This window comes from Hermetia illucens, chromosome 1 (assembly GCF_905115235.1).
Source record: "Hermetia illucens chromosome 1, iHerIll2.2.curated.20191125, whole genome shotgun sequence".
NCBI lineage: Eukaryota > Metazoa > Arthropoda > Insecta > Diptera > Stratiomyidae > Hermetia > Hermetia illucens.
Window position 1 is genome coordinate 73,220,177 of NC_051849.1, and position 17,252 is coordinate 73,237,428.

General features: G+C 43.3%; 1 protein-coding gene across 2 annotated transcripts; it reads left to right on the plus strand.

The window, feature by feature from the left end:
• The first annotated feature begins 6,281 nt into the window (after positions 1-6,281).
• Positions 6,282-15,992, plus strand: LOC119646245. Of its 2 annotated transcripts, XM_038046639.1 has the most exons (3): positions 6,282-6,372; positions 6,445-6,929; positions 15,783-15,992. In XM_038046639.1, the coding sequence occupies exons 1-2, from the start codon at positions 6,310-6,312 to the stop codon at positions 6,922-6,924; spliced, it is 543 nt and encodes a 180-aa protein (XP_037902567.1). In that variant the 5' UTR covers positions 6,282-6,309; the 3' UTR covers positions 6,925-6,929; positions 15,783-15,992. The 2 variants fall into 2 exon arrangements, with proteins under 2 accessions (XP_037902567.1, XP_037902566.1); XM_038046638.1 differs by lacking the exon at positions 15,783-15,992 and having other exon boundaries at positions 6,445-7,067.
• The last annotated feature ends 1,260 nt before the right edge of the window (positions 15,993-17,252 follow it).

The following is a 17,252-nucleotide window of genomic DNA, read 5'->3' on the forward strand; positions in this document are numbered from 1 at the left end:
GCTTCTGTCGTTATTTGTCACTTTCCTCCGAAGCTCCTTCCTCCTCAGCAGATTGTGGATCGCCTTCATTAATTTTTCCACCGCCCTCCAAGATGTTTCAGAGGCTAGCATGTAGTCCACGATATTCTCGGGTGTCAACCGTGCCTCGGCGTCAATTTCCGCCTCCGCTCTGTGTGCAGCGAACCGCGGGCAGTTAAAAACAACATGCTCCGCATCTTCCGGAATCATCACGCATGTTGGGCAATAAGGGGAGTCATTACGTCCGAAGCGATAAAGGTATGCACGGTACCCTCCGTGTCCGCTTAGGAATTGAGGTGGTAACTAACCTCACCGTGTCTTCGTTTGATCCATTTAGAGACATCTGGAATAATCCTGTGTGTCCAGTGTCCTTTAGGTGAATCATCCCACCTTTTCTGCCATTCCAAATAGAATCACTTCGTGCCAATTGCCGACGATTGGTATAAGACTCACCGATTGCATATGATGGGTCATATAGGCGTCGACCCTCATTCGCCAAGATGTCGGTGGGGATCATGCCGGCTATCACACAAGCTGCTTCATCTGAAGTTGTACGGTAAGCGCATGACGTACGTAATGCGCTCAATCGGTATGGGGCTGCGATTTTTCTTCTGCTTGCCTCCACCTTCAAAGACAATGCCCAGACTGGAGCTGCATAAAACAAGATGGAACTAACAACTCTCGAGATCAGGAGCCGACGGCTTTGCCGAGGACCACTTATATTTGGCAACATTCTTGCCAACAATGTAGCGACTCCGGAAGCCTTGGTTGCTAAATTTTCAAGATGAGACTTTAATTTCAGTCTTTGGTCAACCATAACTCCTAGGTATTTAAGCGTTGGCTGCGACTGTATTATATGGTCTCCAATCCTGATCTTTATCGACGTCTGCTTCCTTCGCTTTGTAATCAAAATTACCTCAGTTTTATGCTCCGCGAGTGTCAGACCAGCTTCCTCTTGCCAAGACCTGATTTCAAAAATTGCCTCGTTTGTGAGTACCTCGATCTCATCAATGTCTTGTGCGACGATAGTTACTCCGATATCGTCTGCGAAGCCAATGATTGTCACTCCTTTGGGTAGTTGTAACTTTAGAATTCCGTCATATATTATTATCCACAGGAGAGGACCGAGGACTGATCCTTGTGGAACCCCGCAGGTTGTTGTATACGTTTTAGGTCCATCGTCCGAATCGTAACACAATATCCTCTCCCGGAGAAATTCCATGACTATGTGCACCAGATATTTAGGAGCGCCCAATTTGGTTAAAGCCGCAATTATTTTGTTCCATTTTGCCGTATTAAAGGCATTCTTCACATCGAGAGTAACTACCGCGCAAGATTTATTGGCCTCCATTGCTTTTTCCGCAATTTCCGTCATCGTGCTGATGCCATTGACAGTAGATCTTGCCTTTCAGAATCCGAACTGCCTGTCTGAGAGACCACTCTCCCTTTCTGTGATTGGTACAAGCCTATTGAAGATGACCCGTTCGAAAAGTTTGCCGATGCCGTTTAGCAGGCATATAGGTCTATAAGACGAAGGATCACCCAAAGGTTTATTTGGCTTTGGGATTAGCACAAGCTTCTGTTTCCGTCACTTTTCCAGGAAAATCCCATCTTTGAAGCACGTGGTAAATGTTTCAGAGAACCACCTTGGAACTGTCTTGACGGCCACTTCGGAATGCCGTCTAAACCTGGGGCTTTATTTTCGGCAATCTTCTTCGCGGCTTCCAGGACTTCTTTCGAGAATTTCACCGGGATCTACCTGGACAGTGGGTAGGTTCGACTCACTTGAAACGTATGGGAAGTGCTAATGATTTCCCGCAGCAAATCAGAGTTGGTGATTGGCGGTGAGGGCTTTCCCTTGATTGTTGCCATAACTGCCTTGTATGCACTACACCATGGGTCGAAGTCCGCTTCCTTGCATAATCTCTTGAAGTGTTCAGTTTTACTTCTAGAGGTGGCTGCTTGCAATGCTTTCCTCGCCTTCTTATATTGGTTGTGCAACTCTTCAGACTCAGACCGGTTTCTGCTACGCTGGCTGTGTCTTCTGGCTTTAAGGCAAACTTTATGAAGTTCTTCGATTTCGGCATTCCACTAGAAGTTGAGCATTCGTTTTTTGAGTACCTTGCGGCGAGGCATGGAAGCGTCACAAGCTTTTTGTAACTTTTCAAGGACCTACGCCACCTTTTCTCGTGCATTTCCCACCGACATCGCTTCCGGCAGAAGTATTTCCTCGAACATTTCTTCAACAAGTTTTTTGGAGGTCCAACCCGATATTGATTCGCTTTGCTCCTGTCGTACGAAAAAATCAAAAATTTGACTGACGGTTTCGTCCAGGGCAGAGGCAACTTATCAGACGCTGCCTCACCTCTGCCCTGGGAGCAGCGTGATCCAAAGGGCCAACAGGTGGAAAGACGCTCCCTTTTATCATCGCAAAAACAAGACAAGGTTGCGAATTATATTGGACTTAAAACGCCAGTCGTTGTAGTCTAAGCTAGACTAAAGCTAGGTTGTTGTTTAGTCAAAAGTCAAATTTTTTATTTTTTCGATTTTTAATGCTTGGGGTGCTACGCTCCAAACTAGGGATCCATGGACTAAAAAACGTGGGAGTAAGTTGCTCCTCATTTAGTCCGGTCCACCATCAAGTGAATGGGGACTTAGAATCCCGCAGATTCTAAACAACAATCCTGTCGTACGCTCCATCTGGAAGATGATAGCCTCATGGTCACTGTGCGTATATTCCTCGCTCACTTGCCATTGAAGATCCTTAGATAATGAATCGCTAACAAAGGTGAGGTCTATTACCGATTCCATATCCCGTCTGCAAAAAGTATTGACGCCGCCATATTTGCCAGAACAACGTTCAAGCGTGAAAATACTTCGAGCAATATGCGGCCTCTAGCATTTGTTTCGCGACTTCCCCAATTTTTCGTACATCAATTTCATTTGCGAAAAGCTGAAATCGCCTTTTTAAACGCCGGACATCGGTAACTGCCTGTGACATGATCGACGTTACCCTCCTGTGTTTCTCTGCATAGCAGGCATGTAGGATTCGCATTGCACTCTTTGGCAATATGCCCTTCTTCTCCACATCTTCGGCACAACTTAGATCTATCGTACTTGCTGCAACAGTTTCTCGAGATGTGTCCAAATTCCAGGCATTTGAAACATCTCTTTGGCGATTTCTGTTCTCGCAGTCGACAGCTGACCCAGCCGACGCGTATTTTGCCAACAGTAACAGTCTTTTTTGCTGCTTCGAATGGTAGGGCTATTATGGCCGTCTGAGTACCACCATATGCTTTTCGGAGCCTTATCACATTGGACTCAAGGATCGAATCTAGCCCGAGTTGAGTCTTTAAGGCCTCGCAGATCTCCGCTTTTGTGGTGATCTCATTCAGGTCCTTGCATTCAATTACCATTGAGTCCTGGCTCACCTTTACCTCAGCTACTTTGCCCAGTGATGACTCGATCTTCTTATGTAAATCGTGGGTCTGTCTGCCTCTCTGTCTGTTTGTCCGTCACACGCATTTCCCTCGGAGACGGTTATAGCGATTGACACCAAATTTGGTTCAAAGGTGGGAAGTGTGAACGCTCACGCATACAGTGAGTTACATCCTTTCACGTTGAATTTAAGGGGGGTCCTCATACGTGCAAAAGAGGAGTGTACATTTTTTTTTCATCAAATATAGTAATGTGGAGTATCAAATTAAAGGTCTCGCTTAGTACTTTTCGAAGCCGGTCTTAGTTTTGACATTTGCTGGAAAGGTGGGGAGTGCGGGGGGATGAAAGTGATCATTTCTTTAAGAGGGCCATTCTCAGAAACTACCAAACCGAAAAATCTGAAAAGAATCAGGAGGCTCCAACTATATGGCGCCTGGGCTCCGAAATACCTTCCACACCGATACCTGTTCAAATAAAGTTAACAATAGTATATTACTATCATTTTTTGTAATTGGCTGGAAATCCCCCTTAAGTTCATTATAGCACCACGAATCGCAGTGATATAGGCTATAATGTAGAGCACGATCCTGCCATGTTGGGTGGAAATCGCACTATTACTAACAAAGTTATAATACGTCAAAGTTGTTACCTCTTTGAAAATTGAAGACTATGAATGTCAATATCACCTGAAAGTGGATACTCTCACATAAGATATGCATATATTACGTGCTACATACTAAGAAATACACAAAACCTTTCGTACCTGAAGCGTCCAGCTTCCGGTTTCACGACTTGTTTCTACTGACAAGAGAACTGCCAATTGACAACAACCATGACGGCGACCCACCAACAGACTTGGGTCATCGCGCGCTAAGTCCGCGAAAGTCAAATGGAAGGGTTTAGTTAGTTTAGTTAAATGGGGGGAGCCGCAGCTCCGAGCACTCAGTCCATTATAGGGCCCATTGTACTATCCCCGTAAGTTGCCTATTCAATGGCTTCCCGCTTACGGTGTTCGCAGGCTTTAGCGAATCTGAGAACATTCTCAAGAGGCAGAGAGTGTGCAGATTCTTCATTGAAGAAAACCTTGCCAAGGTATCATGGAAGGGTCTAAGAGCCGTAATAACTTGGAAAATATATTTCCACTTATCCAATTAAGTTTATATTTATAGCACTGCTATAAATATACACTTTAAACTTTTATTCGTTTCATTGCCCTTGAGTAAGTGACTTAGATCGATTAACAATTCCCAAAGAAGCTAATGAGCGGAAACGAAACCAAAAATAAAAATATATAAGCGCGTGTACCGCCACCAAGTTCCTATAGAGGAATTTTAAAGCATCATTCGCTCACAGACTCTATTCACATCAATTGCCATTAATCTTAAATGAAACTTTAAGGAATCTCCGCCTTTGGTTATGGCAAATGGCAAACCTGTTGAGTCGACTTAATAGTAGTTACATACGCGTAAGCAAGTTGTCAAGTAAGTTGTTGGTTACAGTGAGATTGCACGTCTGTGGGCAAGTTACGGTTGCTTGGTCAGAATGCGGCAACCGCAGCTTGCCCACATAGATGCAATCTCGTGCCAACAAAAACTTGCTTGGTAACTTGGTTGCACGTCTGTGGCTAGTGTAACACAATTGCACAGGATGACGATGTTGATAAAAAAATCAATTAAAATGAAGGTTTGGAGTTCGCGGTAAGTGGCAAGTGTCTGGATTTGGCATTACAGTGCCCCTCGGGAGCCGCTGAAACACAGTGTAACGTCATTGCAATTCATTCAATAGGCGTGCGTATTGCTTCACCCTGGGTTATGGATTTTTTCAAGAAGTTTAATATAGCTCAGTGTTTAGAACACTAGCATGCCGTACGGAAGGTCACGACTCAAATCTCACTGGTGGCAGTGGGATCTGTATCGTGATTTGACATCGGATATCATTCGACTCAGCTGTGAATGAATCCCTGAGTCAAATCAGGGTAATAATGACGGACGATCGCAATGCTGAAAACATTGCCTCCTACAGGGTGCTGTAGTGAACGATCTGGAATGACGCACTCTAACACACTTCAAGGCTTTGATCTAATTGGATTGCCGCACCAACGATTATTTCTGTTATTATTACTTCCACAAAAAGGAAGCGTGGATTTAGGAAGACCAAATCAAATAGAAACGTTCCGCTTATCCGCGGCTACTTACCTACAAGGATAACTTGCGATATTCGTAGCTGACCAGGAGTGTCATGTCATTATCCGCAGGCCATGGCACCCGCCTGGCCGCATTCAGCTCTGCGTTTGCTACTCAGATGGTGATTAACTGGTACACCAGGAATTCCCATAAATTTTAAAGTTAATATTAATTATTTATATTTTTCATGCTTTCGCTTTAGTAATGGGAAGAGGCTCGCTGGAAAACCAGTGTTCTAGCTGGTTTGTGACAGGATGTGAGAGAAGTTTTCAGTATTTGAAATGATTTGAAAAGATCAACTCTGAAGTGTTGCCTCCTTTCATTCTCAATCCACGGCATTGCTTTTTATGTTGGCTAGTTGGTAACTATACCATTAGCGTGTAATTGTCGGGGGAGCGAATCAATGGGCTGACGACATCTAGAAGTATTACAACAAGGTCCGCCCATTATGCTTCGTTGCAGGGGACTGATTCAAGCTGATGATGTGTTTCTGTTCAGATACTATCATTTGCTATTTATAATTATCTTGAATATAATGGGAAAATAGTTGAGGTTTAATTACTGATAGTATCCACAGCTATTAAATCAACATCAACATTTAGAAGTATATTTAAAATGTGGAGTAATATGTTCACAATTTCAGTTTTGAATCATCAATTGAGGGTAAACCATGCGTTATTTCTTCTCACTTTTGTTATTGCTCTTATTTTTTAGTGGTACGAACCTCCAGAAGGTAAACGACGCAAATAGGATTTCTGCACGTAAAACAAATCTTTGTAAAATAAAGAAAATTTATTTCTTTCAGGAAATACGTTTTATATTCACAAATTTTACTTACTTGAATGATGCAGAGTACTTGGAATCAAATGCTTCTATTGACGCGTCAAGGCAGGTGATTAATGTTGAAATGACTCTCAAAAAAACTGTGTACGCGCCCCGCATTGGAGTGTTTCTGAGGAGTTACTTCAATCATCGCACAACTTTCAAATTCAATAAAACAGCAGTTGTGTGTTCCGCCGATCCTCGCCATCTAGCCAACCCGGTTATTATCTATACCTTTAAAAAGTTCGAGAAGCTTTCCAATTTCAGGCCAAAATGTCCGTTTCTTCCCGGTCACTATTTCATGAGAAAACTCGGTTTTAAGCCTGGTGAATTGCCTTTCTTGCGATCCTTTTTTGAAACAAATGCAACCTGGAGCCTTACGGTTACCTTCTATGAATATCTGGTTCGTCGTGGACTGTTCCAGATCAGCCAATATTTTTATGAGGGATTTGCTTCACACTAGACTTGGTAAGCATTGCTTTCATATAAAGCTTGAAATTTTGCAAGAACATAGTTGGAACGATTTTCAATAACATGATCAATTACAATTTACATTACTTTCAATTTTTTTTTATAAACAATTGATTCAATTGATAAACCTTTCGATTACTGGATGTTGAAGTTTTATTACAAAAGCCATTTAGTTGCTAACTGTGCCTGGGTAAGGGAGCAAGTAAGTGTTATCTAAAATGTGAAGATAGTCTAGGTCGTCATTGGTCCATTATTAACGAGACATTATCCACGTCTCGGATAAAAATCGACTGCGCAAAACCGGGACTTATCGGTTACCTTTCTCAATCGTATACGAATTGGTTTGGGAATATACGTATGGACCTAGACAATGGTTCTGCAGGAAACTCAAAGAACGTGAGTACCCGGAGAGACTTGGCACAAGCTTCGATGAGCTGAGAGGCGACTTCAAAACAGCAAACGTAAGCTTGGGAGAACCAACAGATCTGAGAACAGGAGAGGTCCAGGGGGCAACCGTACCAGACGTGGAAGTTTCACAAATAAGCTCGTTGAGTAATGCCGTATATACCTCGATGTTTATCCAAGAGAGGGAAAGCCAATTTTCGATGTTATGGGGCGATGCTATATACTAACTAGTTGGAGGTTTCCCCGATCGAATATGACGGACGAATGCTGCCAACATCAAGAAAAATTCGTTCTTACTGTACAAGACAATGCAAATTCTAATGTATTCCTCCTGGGTTCTTAGTAAGAAAAATTGCGAACTCTGAACATCATTTTGGAACGGTGTGCGGAATTAAGAGTTTAGAGGAATTTGAAGTAAGTTGTGTTTTACAAAAAATCTCAAAAATGACGGCTCGGCCGTGCGCGTGGTATCGCAAAACTCCGGACCCAAGTCCGGTAATCGCGAGTGAAGATCTGCGAGGCATCATATCCTCAATCGATGCGTCTCTTGTCTGAGATATTCAGAATTCCGCCCTGCCTTGGCATTATCAGGCTATTAAAATGGAGGATACCCCTTTGTTTTGAATGTGAGTTTTACGAGCAAATGAGGAGGAGGGTGAGAAGGTGTTCTCAAATAAAAAAACCTAGTTCATTTTGATATATATATATAATCTGATAATTCAGGCAGAATGGCAAAATAATGAGGAAGAAGACATATTTATGAAAAATTATTAAAAGAACAACAAATAAAAAATAAAAGTAAGATAAACCCCACAGTACCCGGTCCCAAGCCCGGTTTTGAAAGGAGGAGGGAGGGATAGTTTCAGTCTGAATGGCTGTATACCACCGTAGTGTCTCAGGGGGTAGGTAACAAAAGTACAGGAACTTCACAGTTTTTTAGATCACTGAAGAAGATATCACTATACCTGGCAGTTAGGTATGAAATGAAAACCCTAAATTGAGGAGAAGGAGAAATTTGAGGTCCGGTAGGGATAACCGGCGGGAGTCCTCTGACTTTGTGAGTAGGTCGGCGTGCCGTAATTGACAGTATGGCGTTGAAGCCGCTAATCGTGGGAGCCGATCGACGTCTACGCGCCACGATGATCAGGAATATAGCTCCGTCTGTTGCAGCTGTTTCGTCTCAACCTATTGCGACCATTTCAGCAGGTTCGCGTAGGCAGTGGATGAAATGGACTAAGGAGGTCATCGCGGAAACTGGTGACCAAGAGTCGATGGGGGCAGAGGCGGAGGTATAAATAATACCATGTCGCTCTGCCGGCAACAGTTTTAGTGCCTACCGAAGCACACTCATCCACCGTAAAGACGCCGCTGAGCCACGCGATGGATTCCAAAGAGCTTGTATATAATTTTTGGAAATCGATAATTTGCATAGGCAAAGCAGATATCCCCAGGCACTATATATCTCCAGCAACACCGAGAATTCTACTTCAAATCAATGATGAGATTGCATCTCGATTGTGTGCTGATATGTCGCTGTTGTAACTACAATTTGTTGTGTATTGTGGTGTAGTTCCAGCTCAAACCAATAACGCGTTTGAGTGAACGAAGAGATCCACCATTGGAAATTCGTCTCGCTTTTCGGTGCGACTCACTAAGGCGTGAGATAGCCGTAGTTTAAATGCTGGACACACTAAAGCAGAAACTTTCCGTCGTATGCAGTCGGTTGCGACGGCATGGCAAAAGTTATTCCAGACGTGTTCAGAATACAATGTAGGCGAGGAAGCGGCGGAGCTTTTCCAGATTACTTAACGAATCCCAGCAGAGCGTCCAGACAGTGCAGTTTGGATTTTGGACTGCTAAAGGGTATTCGGTCTAGGCCTGCCTTAATAAGGAACTCCAGACATCCCGGTTTTGCGCCAAGGTCCACCAATTCGATATTCCTAAAAGCTGTCTGGCGTCCTGACCTACGCGATCGCTGTTTCTCAGGTAGGGCCTGCCTCGTCTTCTTTTTCTACCATAGTTATTGCTCTTATAGACTTTCCCGGCTGGATCATCCTCATCGATACAGATTAAGTGACCCGCGCACCGTAACCTATTGACGGTCATGGTATCGCTCATAGATTTCGTCGTTATGCTACGGTATTGTCCATCCTCATGTAGGGAGCCAAAAATTTTTCGGAGGATTCTTCTCTCGAACGCGGCCATGAGTTCCCAATTTTTCTTGTTAAGAACCCAAGTTTCCGAGGAATACATGAGGACTGGCAAGATCATTGTCTTGTACAGTAAGAGCTGTGACCCTATGGTGAGACGTTTCGAGCGGAACAGTTTTTGTAAGCTGAAATAGGCTCTGTTGGCTGACAACAACCGTGCGCGGATTTCATCATCGTAGCTGTTATCGGTTGTGATTTTCGACCCTAGATAGGAGAAATTATTAATGGTCTCAAAGTTGTGGTCTCCTATCTTTATTCTTTCCGTTTGACCAGTGCGATTTGATGATGTTGGTTGGTTGGTTTTTGGTGCTGACGTTGCTAACATATATTTTGTCTTGCCTTCATTGATGTGCAGCCGCGCCGCTTGCTCGATCTAGATGAAGGCAGTTTCTACGTCTTGGGTGGTTCTTCTCATGATGTCGATATCGTCAGCATAGGCCAGTAGTTTGGTGGACTTAAAGAGGATCGTACCTCAGCAACGTGATACTCAGCAAAGTGATACCTCTATAAGGGTGTAGTTCTGCAATAAGGTAGGACTTACGTGCTAAGTGCGAGCTGACATTTTTGATGTATGCCGGTACTGATGACCACCTTAGAAGTGTGTTGCGAATAGTAGATTGGGAAGGATGCGGACTATTATATCCAAATTCCGAATGCATCTTCCAAACTCTGCCATGGAGCGGGAGAACCTGCCTCGTGACGTTGGGGGTGTGGTTGAATACTTGCTTATTTTTCTGCAAAGAGCATTCGGCTGTTTGTAAGGCAGATTGCGTTCTGACTCCGTTTAACATGTAGGATGGATCTTTCAATCCTCTGAGTGGGGTGAATTCAGACCAGCAGCGGATCGATGAATGAAAATCGACGGCAATGCACGGTAAACACGTGAGTTGTCTTTGGCAGCCAATCGTTGATTTGCATCGAACAGATGGCTGTGTGCTGGGAAGCCCTTTGCTGAGACGGAGGGATTTATGTGTGCCATTCAGGACGGCGTGGACGCTACCCGAGCTTATAAAGCGCTCATAATGAAAGAGCGGGTGGAGAACGCCCAGTGCAGAATGTATGGTTCGGCGTTAAAGACGTTGGACCATCTTAGTTTTGGCAGCCTTGTTGTGGCGCCGAAACAGGCTTAATACTGTATGTAAGGTGAACCATCAAAATCCTGCATACAAATATGGACTGATCACGGGAGCATATCCGGTTTACCGATATGAGTCGCAGGCAACACACGATATTGGGACCGGCAAATTTTAATTGATTGCCGCATATCACACAGCAGATCTGACGTGCTGTTAGTTGACAAGACGGGTCACTTCACGTACGTTGTTGATGTTGCTATCTCCCAGAATAGCATCATTGAGCGAAAATATGTGGAGAGGAAGGTGAATTATGAGCCATTGCCTCGGGAAATCAAAGGAATTTGATATTTCGAGAAAGTGGTTGCAGTTCCCATAATATTGTCAGCTACAGGTATTGCACATGAATCTCTCACGGCTTCCTTTGATGTCGTGGGACTCTCCCGTACCATTCCGCATACGTTGTTGTTGCGAGGAGTTCTCGACGGATTCTCTCATTAGCCTACCACCGAGCACCAGCACTTATCTTTTAAGTAAGTAGGATCTTCCATGTTTGTGGCCGTATCAATGATAACGTCCTTTAGGTGATTGGGAAGATCATTTATTGAAGCTTCATCTCCAGGATCTCTGTTGACTGCGGTTATTGTGGCATCTATTTCTCCCTTACAGGTGTTGCGGAAGGCTGTGTTGTGGATGGCTTCAGTGTTAACTATCACCTGATTGCCAGAGGGGATTCTAGGTGGTGTTGTTATTCGAGCCCGGAGCACCATGACAACGAGAAAAGATCCCAGTCTATATTCTCCCCCTCCGCCCTATATGTTCTGGTATTTATCAAGGTTGAAAGGTGACCGCGTTAAATCAACATGTGGTGAATTTGGTTGAAAGTGGTCCTGTCTGGAGAGGCCCACGTATGTTTGTGGGTAGTATAGGTCCCAGGTCGAAACGTGTGTTGGTACCCATGATGGAGCATAAAACCTGGGAAACACCTGCTGAGCCAACACCAACAGCTCTACTACCAAACCCTATCTCCACCTCCACGCGGTGACCGCTGGGAGCTCTTTCTTGGCGAAAAGCTGCAGATGGAGAAGGATGAAGGCGAGTCTCCCGTGCCTAAAAACGGGACAAGTTGTACCAACTGATCCTCCAGGATGGGGGTTGGGTAGGGCTGGCAACCCTACACGGAAAATAAATTGTTACGAGGCCACAACAGGAGCCTCGGACGGGACGGATTACACAACGATGAACCCGGCAACGACAAAGAAATAACGATTTGCGCATTTTCTCATGGAACGTGCACTCCCTGTACAGAGATGAAGCTGATGAGCAGCTAGCCGATACCTTGTCCCAATATAGGGTTGATGTAACAGCGTTACAGGAGATGCGTTCGACAGGGACTGGCTTCCTGGAGAAGAGTCACTTCACCATATATTATAGTGTCCATCCAGTAAACCATGTGCTTGGAGTAGGTTTCTTAGTCAGCCAAAAAATGAAACCTGCTGTTATCGGCTTTGAAAACATAAACGAACGGCTATGCACTTTGCGCTTGCGAGGCAAGTTTAGAAATATAAGCCTCATTAACGTTCACGCCCCTACAGAGGAGATGCAGAGTCGGAGAAGGATACCTTGTACGGAGTCGTCCATCCTCATGTAAGGGGCCAAAAATTCTTCGGAGGATTCTTCTCTCGAACGCGGTTAAGAGTTCGCAATTCTTCTTGCTAAGAACCCAAGTCTCCGAGGAATACATGAGGACTGGCAAGATTATTGTCTTGTACAGTAAGAACTTTGACCTGAGACGTTTCGAGCGGAACAGTTTTTGTAAGCTGCAATAAGCTCTGTTGGCTGAGAACAACCGTGCGTGGATTTCATCATCCTAGCTGCTATCGGTTGTGATTTTCGACCCTAGATAGGAGAAATTATTGTGTTCTCCTATCTTTATTCTTCCCGTTGGACCAACGCGGTTTGATGTTGTTGGTTGGTTGGTTTTTGGTGCTGACGTTGCCACCATATACTTTGTCTTGCCTCAAATGATGTGCAGCCCAAGATCTCGCGCCAACCGTCACTTGCTCGATCTGGATGGTCCTCCGAGCTCGCATAGAATCCACTCTGACAATCAAGTGTGATTTAACCCTATAAGAAGCAAATAGATGCTCAAGAACCGCAGTGAACAGAGATCCTGAAGATGAAGTATCAACAAATGATCTTCACAATCACCTAAAGAACGTTATCATAAATACGGCCACAAAAACACTTGGCCGCAGTCGCAAAAAGAATCGGAATGGCTGGTTTGACGATGAATGTAAGCTGCAACGGAACGGAAGAATGCTGCTTACCGAGCAATGTTGCATTCTCAAAGGACGCAGGCAGGCGTGACGATTTATCACGAACTCTGTCGAACGGAGAAGCGACTTCACAGACGGAAAAAGGAAGCCTGGGAGAATCAACAGGTCTGTGAACTCAAAAAGTGCAGGGAGCAACCGCACCAGGCGCGGAAGCTTTATCAAAAAGTCAGCAAGATGAAGCCTTCCACACCTCGATGTTCTGATTCCGACAGAATGGGCATATTGGAGTGATGGGTTGAGTGCTTTGATGAACTACTGAACCACCAGAACATCTGCCAGTTGGAGGTCGCACCAACTGAACACGACGGACAGATACTGCCCCCACTAAGTATAGAAGAAACAGTCCATGCAACTCATCGGCTTAAAAATCATAAGTCGCCAGGAGCCCATGGAATTAGAACCGAATTGGTTAAATATGGAGGCGACCAATTACACCAAGTGGTTCATCAAGTGGTGCTCAAGGTATGGGACAGCGAATCAATGCCTGACGACTGGCAAAGAGGCATTACCTGTCTCATACATAAAAAGGGAGATATCACACAGTGCAGCAATTACAGAGGTATCACGTTGCTGAGTACCATCTATAAGATATTCTCCTCTATCTTGCTAGGCCGGATAGCCCCTTATGCTCAGAACTTCATTGGTCCATACCAAAGAAGCTTTATTCCAGGCAAATCACCATCAGATCAGATATTCTCTGTGCGGCAAACAACAAACTATTGGAATATGGACATCAGTCGCACCATCTTTTCGTCGACTTTAAAGCCGCCAATGATAGCACAGCCAGGGTAAAACTGTACACGGCCATGAGAGAATTCGGTATCCCAACGAAATTAATAAGACTGACTACGCTGACTCTGACCAATGTACAAGGCCAGATAAAAACAGCAGGATCACTCTCAAGACCATTTGACATCAACAACGGTCTACGACAAGGGGATGCCCTATCATACTTCCTCTTTAACCTGACCCTCGAGAAAGTGATCCGTGATTCTGAGGTAAATGCAAGAGGTATGATCCTCATTAAGTACTGGCCTATGCTGACGATATCGACATCATGGGAAGAACGACCCGCGACGTACAAACTGCCTTCATCAAGATCGAGGAGGCGCCGCGAGACCTCGGGCCGCACATCAATGAAGGCAAGACAAAATATATGGTGGCAACGTCAGCACCAAAAACTAACCAACAAACAACATCTAACCGCACTGGTCAAACGGGAGGAATAAGGATAGGAGACTACAACTTTGGGACCGTTGATAATTTCTCCTATCTAGGGTCGGAAATCACAACCGATAACAGCTACGATGATGAAATCCGCGCACGGTTGTTGTCAGCCAACAGAGCCTATTTCAGCCTACAAAGACTGTTTCGCTCGAAACGTCTCATCATAGGGCCAAAGCTTTCTGTACAAGACAATGATCTTGCCAGTCCTCATGTATTCTTCGGAGACTTGGGTTCTTAGCAAAAAAAATTGCGTTCGAGAGAAGAATCCACCGAAGAATTTTTGGCCCCCTACATGAGGATGGACGATTCTGTAGCCTACATAACGACGAAATCTATGATCTATACCATGACCGCCAGGATGTGAATAAAATCCTCCTCCTCCTGGTGGACGGGTCACTTAATCCGTATGGATGAGGATGATCCAGCCCTGGAAAGTCTATAAGGGCAATATCTATGGTAGAAAAAGAAGACGAGGCAGACCCTGCCTAAGATGGAGCGATGGCGTAGGTCAGGACGCCAGACAGCTTTGAGGGATACCGAATTGGTGGACCCCGACGCAAAACCGGGATGTCTGGAGTTCCTTGTTAAGGCAGGCCTAGACCGGATACCGGTTGTTGCGCCGTTGATGATGATGAAAAGACGTCTTGACTTAATATTTAATTTGTATTTTATTTTTAAGGTCATGGGATTACTTTAAGTATATTCCAAATGTCTACTCCATACTATTTGACAACATAAATTATTTGTAAAAATTTGTAACATGTTTGTTACCTTTTCTTGCATATCAACTGAAATTATATATTTTTTGAAAGTAGTAAGTAGGAGAACAGGAAATATGCTGCATACGAGAAAATTAATCTCTCAACTGCTCTTTACCGGAGAAAGAGAACGAAATGATGCGTATGCTGGGAACTAACAAACGATACAGTTTTCAAATATTTCTAATTTAGAAATTAGACAAGTTTTCGAAGTCAATGAGAAGGACTTAATTATCTCTTCCCACAATTTTCCTCCTCATGCTATTTTTCTTGTATTTCAAATTATCTAAATTTCTCCCCCCACCCCGAAAATCTAATAACCGTTCACTTCAATTTATCCCTTATATACCGTGCCCTGTTAAGGATGCTTACATTCATTCCATATCGATCAATTTCATTTTTCTTTCTTGACAATATTATCTCCCTATTTTTTTCACCCCATTTTATGTGATGAGATCAAATCATGCAAAATTGTTCTGGCTAATAGAGTGACGAGGGGAAGTGTGTCGTAATTTCATTAAACAGGGCAATTTACTGGCGTGGGAGTTGACGGAGTTGATACGTTTAGATATAAATATATATATGTATATATAGAAGTGTATGCCGAAGGGCAAAACAGGCATACTAGATGCTGTCGAACGAAAGTGGAAGCGCTTGTGTGGGGGACCACCTAAAAGTTCAAAATTGTCTCTATTACAGGAGTTTTTCAAGCGATCCTAGTAGTTTACTACATTTCTACTTGCTAATTTTGAGTTTACTGAATGTTGTTTAAGTATTGAGTATAGAATTGGGTAGAACAGCGAATGCATATCTTACCATGTTTACTATCTATTTTCAGTTGCTGTTGACTTTCGGCTGTAGTCCTTGTATTTTAAATTCAAAGTTGAACGTTATAGAAAACTTTCTTGCTTTCCACTTCATTTCTACTCAAGAGCTCCCAATTTCTTGGCTGCGATTCCAGCGACTCAGAATGGAACCACTCCCGGACAAGGGGTGAATTCTTCAGTTTTACTCATCATCATGCACTCCTTAGACGATAATATGTACAGTGAAATTTATTTATAATAGATATTTTCCTTGTAATCTGCGGTAAATTTGATAATCAAGTATGTAAATTGGAAATTTTCCAAGATCTGAAGATATTGCTGTTTTACCTTTGCTCCAAATAAATGCTTACGAGCTTAGTTCATTATCTCGAGCCATATAATGTGAAAATATGTAGCTTTTATCTCTTTCCATATTATAGTCGTAAACAGATCCGCTTTGACTGGCTTTGCTTGCGAAGTTTCCTCAATAAACAATTTGCCAGGACAGAGTTTAATCCTGATTTCATTAAGATTTGAATGCAATTTTAGAACTTCTTACTGGATTTTGCAAGAGACGAGAAAATCGAAAACACTCAGTTGTATCTAATGCCTCGTTAATTATGCAAATGAAAAAGATGTTCTCGCTTTTCTTGAAAAATGTCTGCAGCTTTTAGAAGGCCGTCGACACAGTGCTCCCCAAGCAGAAATCTCACCTCTCTACCGTCCGGTATATAGCCCGAAATCCTGTGGCTTATGCCAGAAAATAATTTTCCAGGCCGGGGAGATAAAAAGGACTTGTCAGTCAAATTGACAAGGCATTTTCATTTATGCGATTAGCGTTGAAAGCGCGACTAAATTTCGATAGAAGTTCAATTTCATATAATCTTCTTTTGTGTTCTTATGTAGATGAGATAGATTTCAGTGGAGAATTGAAATTTTTGGGGGATGTAGTCAGCTGTGTTAAGCACTTTTGGAGATTGTTCTATTGGAGCGAGTGAAGAGACATTTTGGAGATTGTAAACGAAGCGAATGAAAATGGCAAAGTGTAATAGCAGTTTTTCTTGCACTTTGTGTTGGTCATAGATATGGATAAATAGTTATATTGGATTTTTAAGACGGAAATAAAGTCATATCATTACAAATTTGACTATGCAAAAGGAGATATCATGCTTCGCTCGAAGCAAAGGGATTAGAGTCAACCACCAATTTCTCAACTTTCTTATCATTTTTGAATTTTTCTCAATTTTAGTTCAACTTATCGGAGTTTTGATGGATGTTTTGTCATTCAACAAATCTGCAACAGGTTTAGGGAATCTATTGCTTGCCTAGCATACATTATAATGTACTTATTTATTATTTAGTATTCCTTGTAGGCTGCAAGTTGGAGGTAAAGGTAAGGCTCAAGCAATGATTACTTTTAGGAAGTCCCTAGTAGAGTTGTGGGATTCATTAAGAGGTTCATTATTTCGATTGTCTAGCTTACTTGCTAGGTAGTTGTTTAG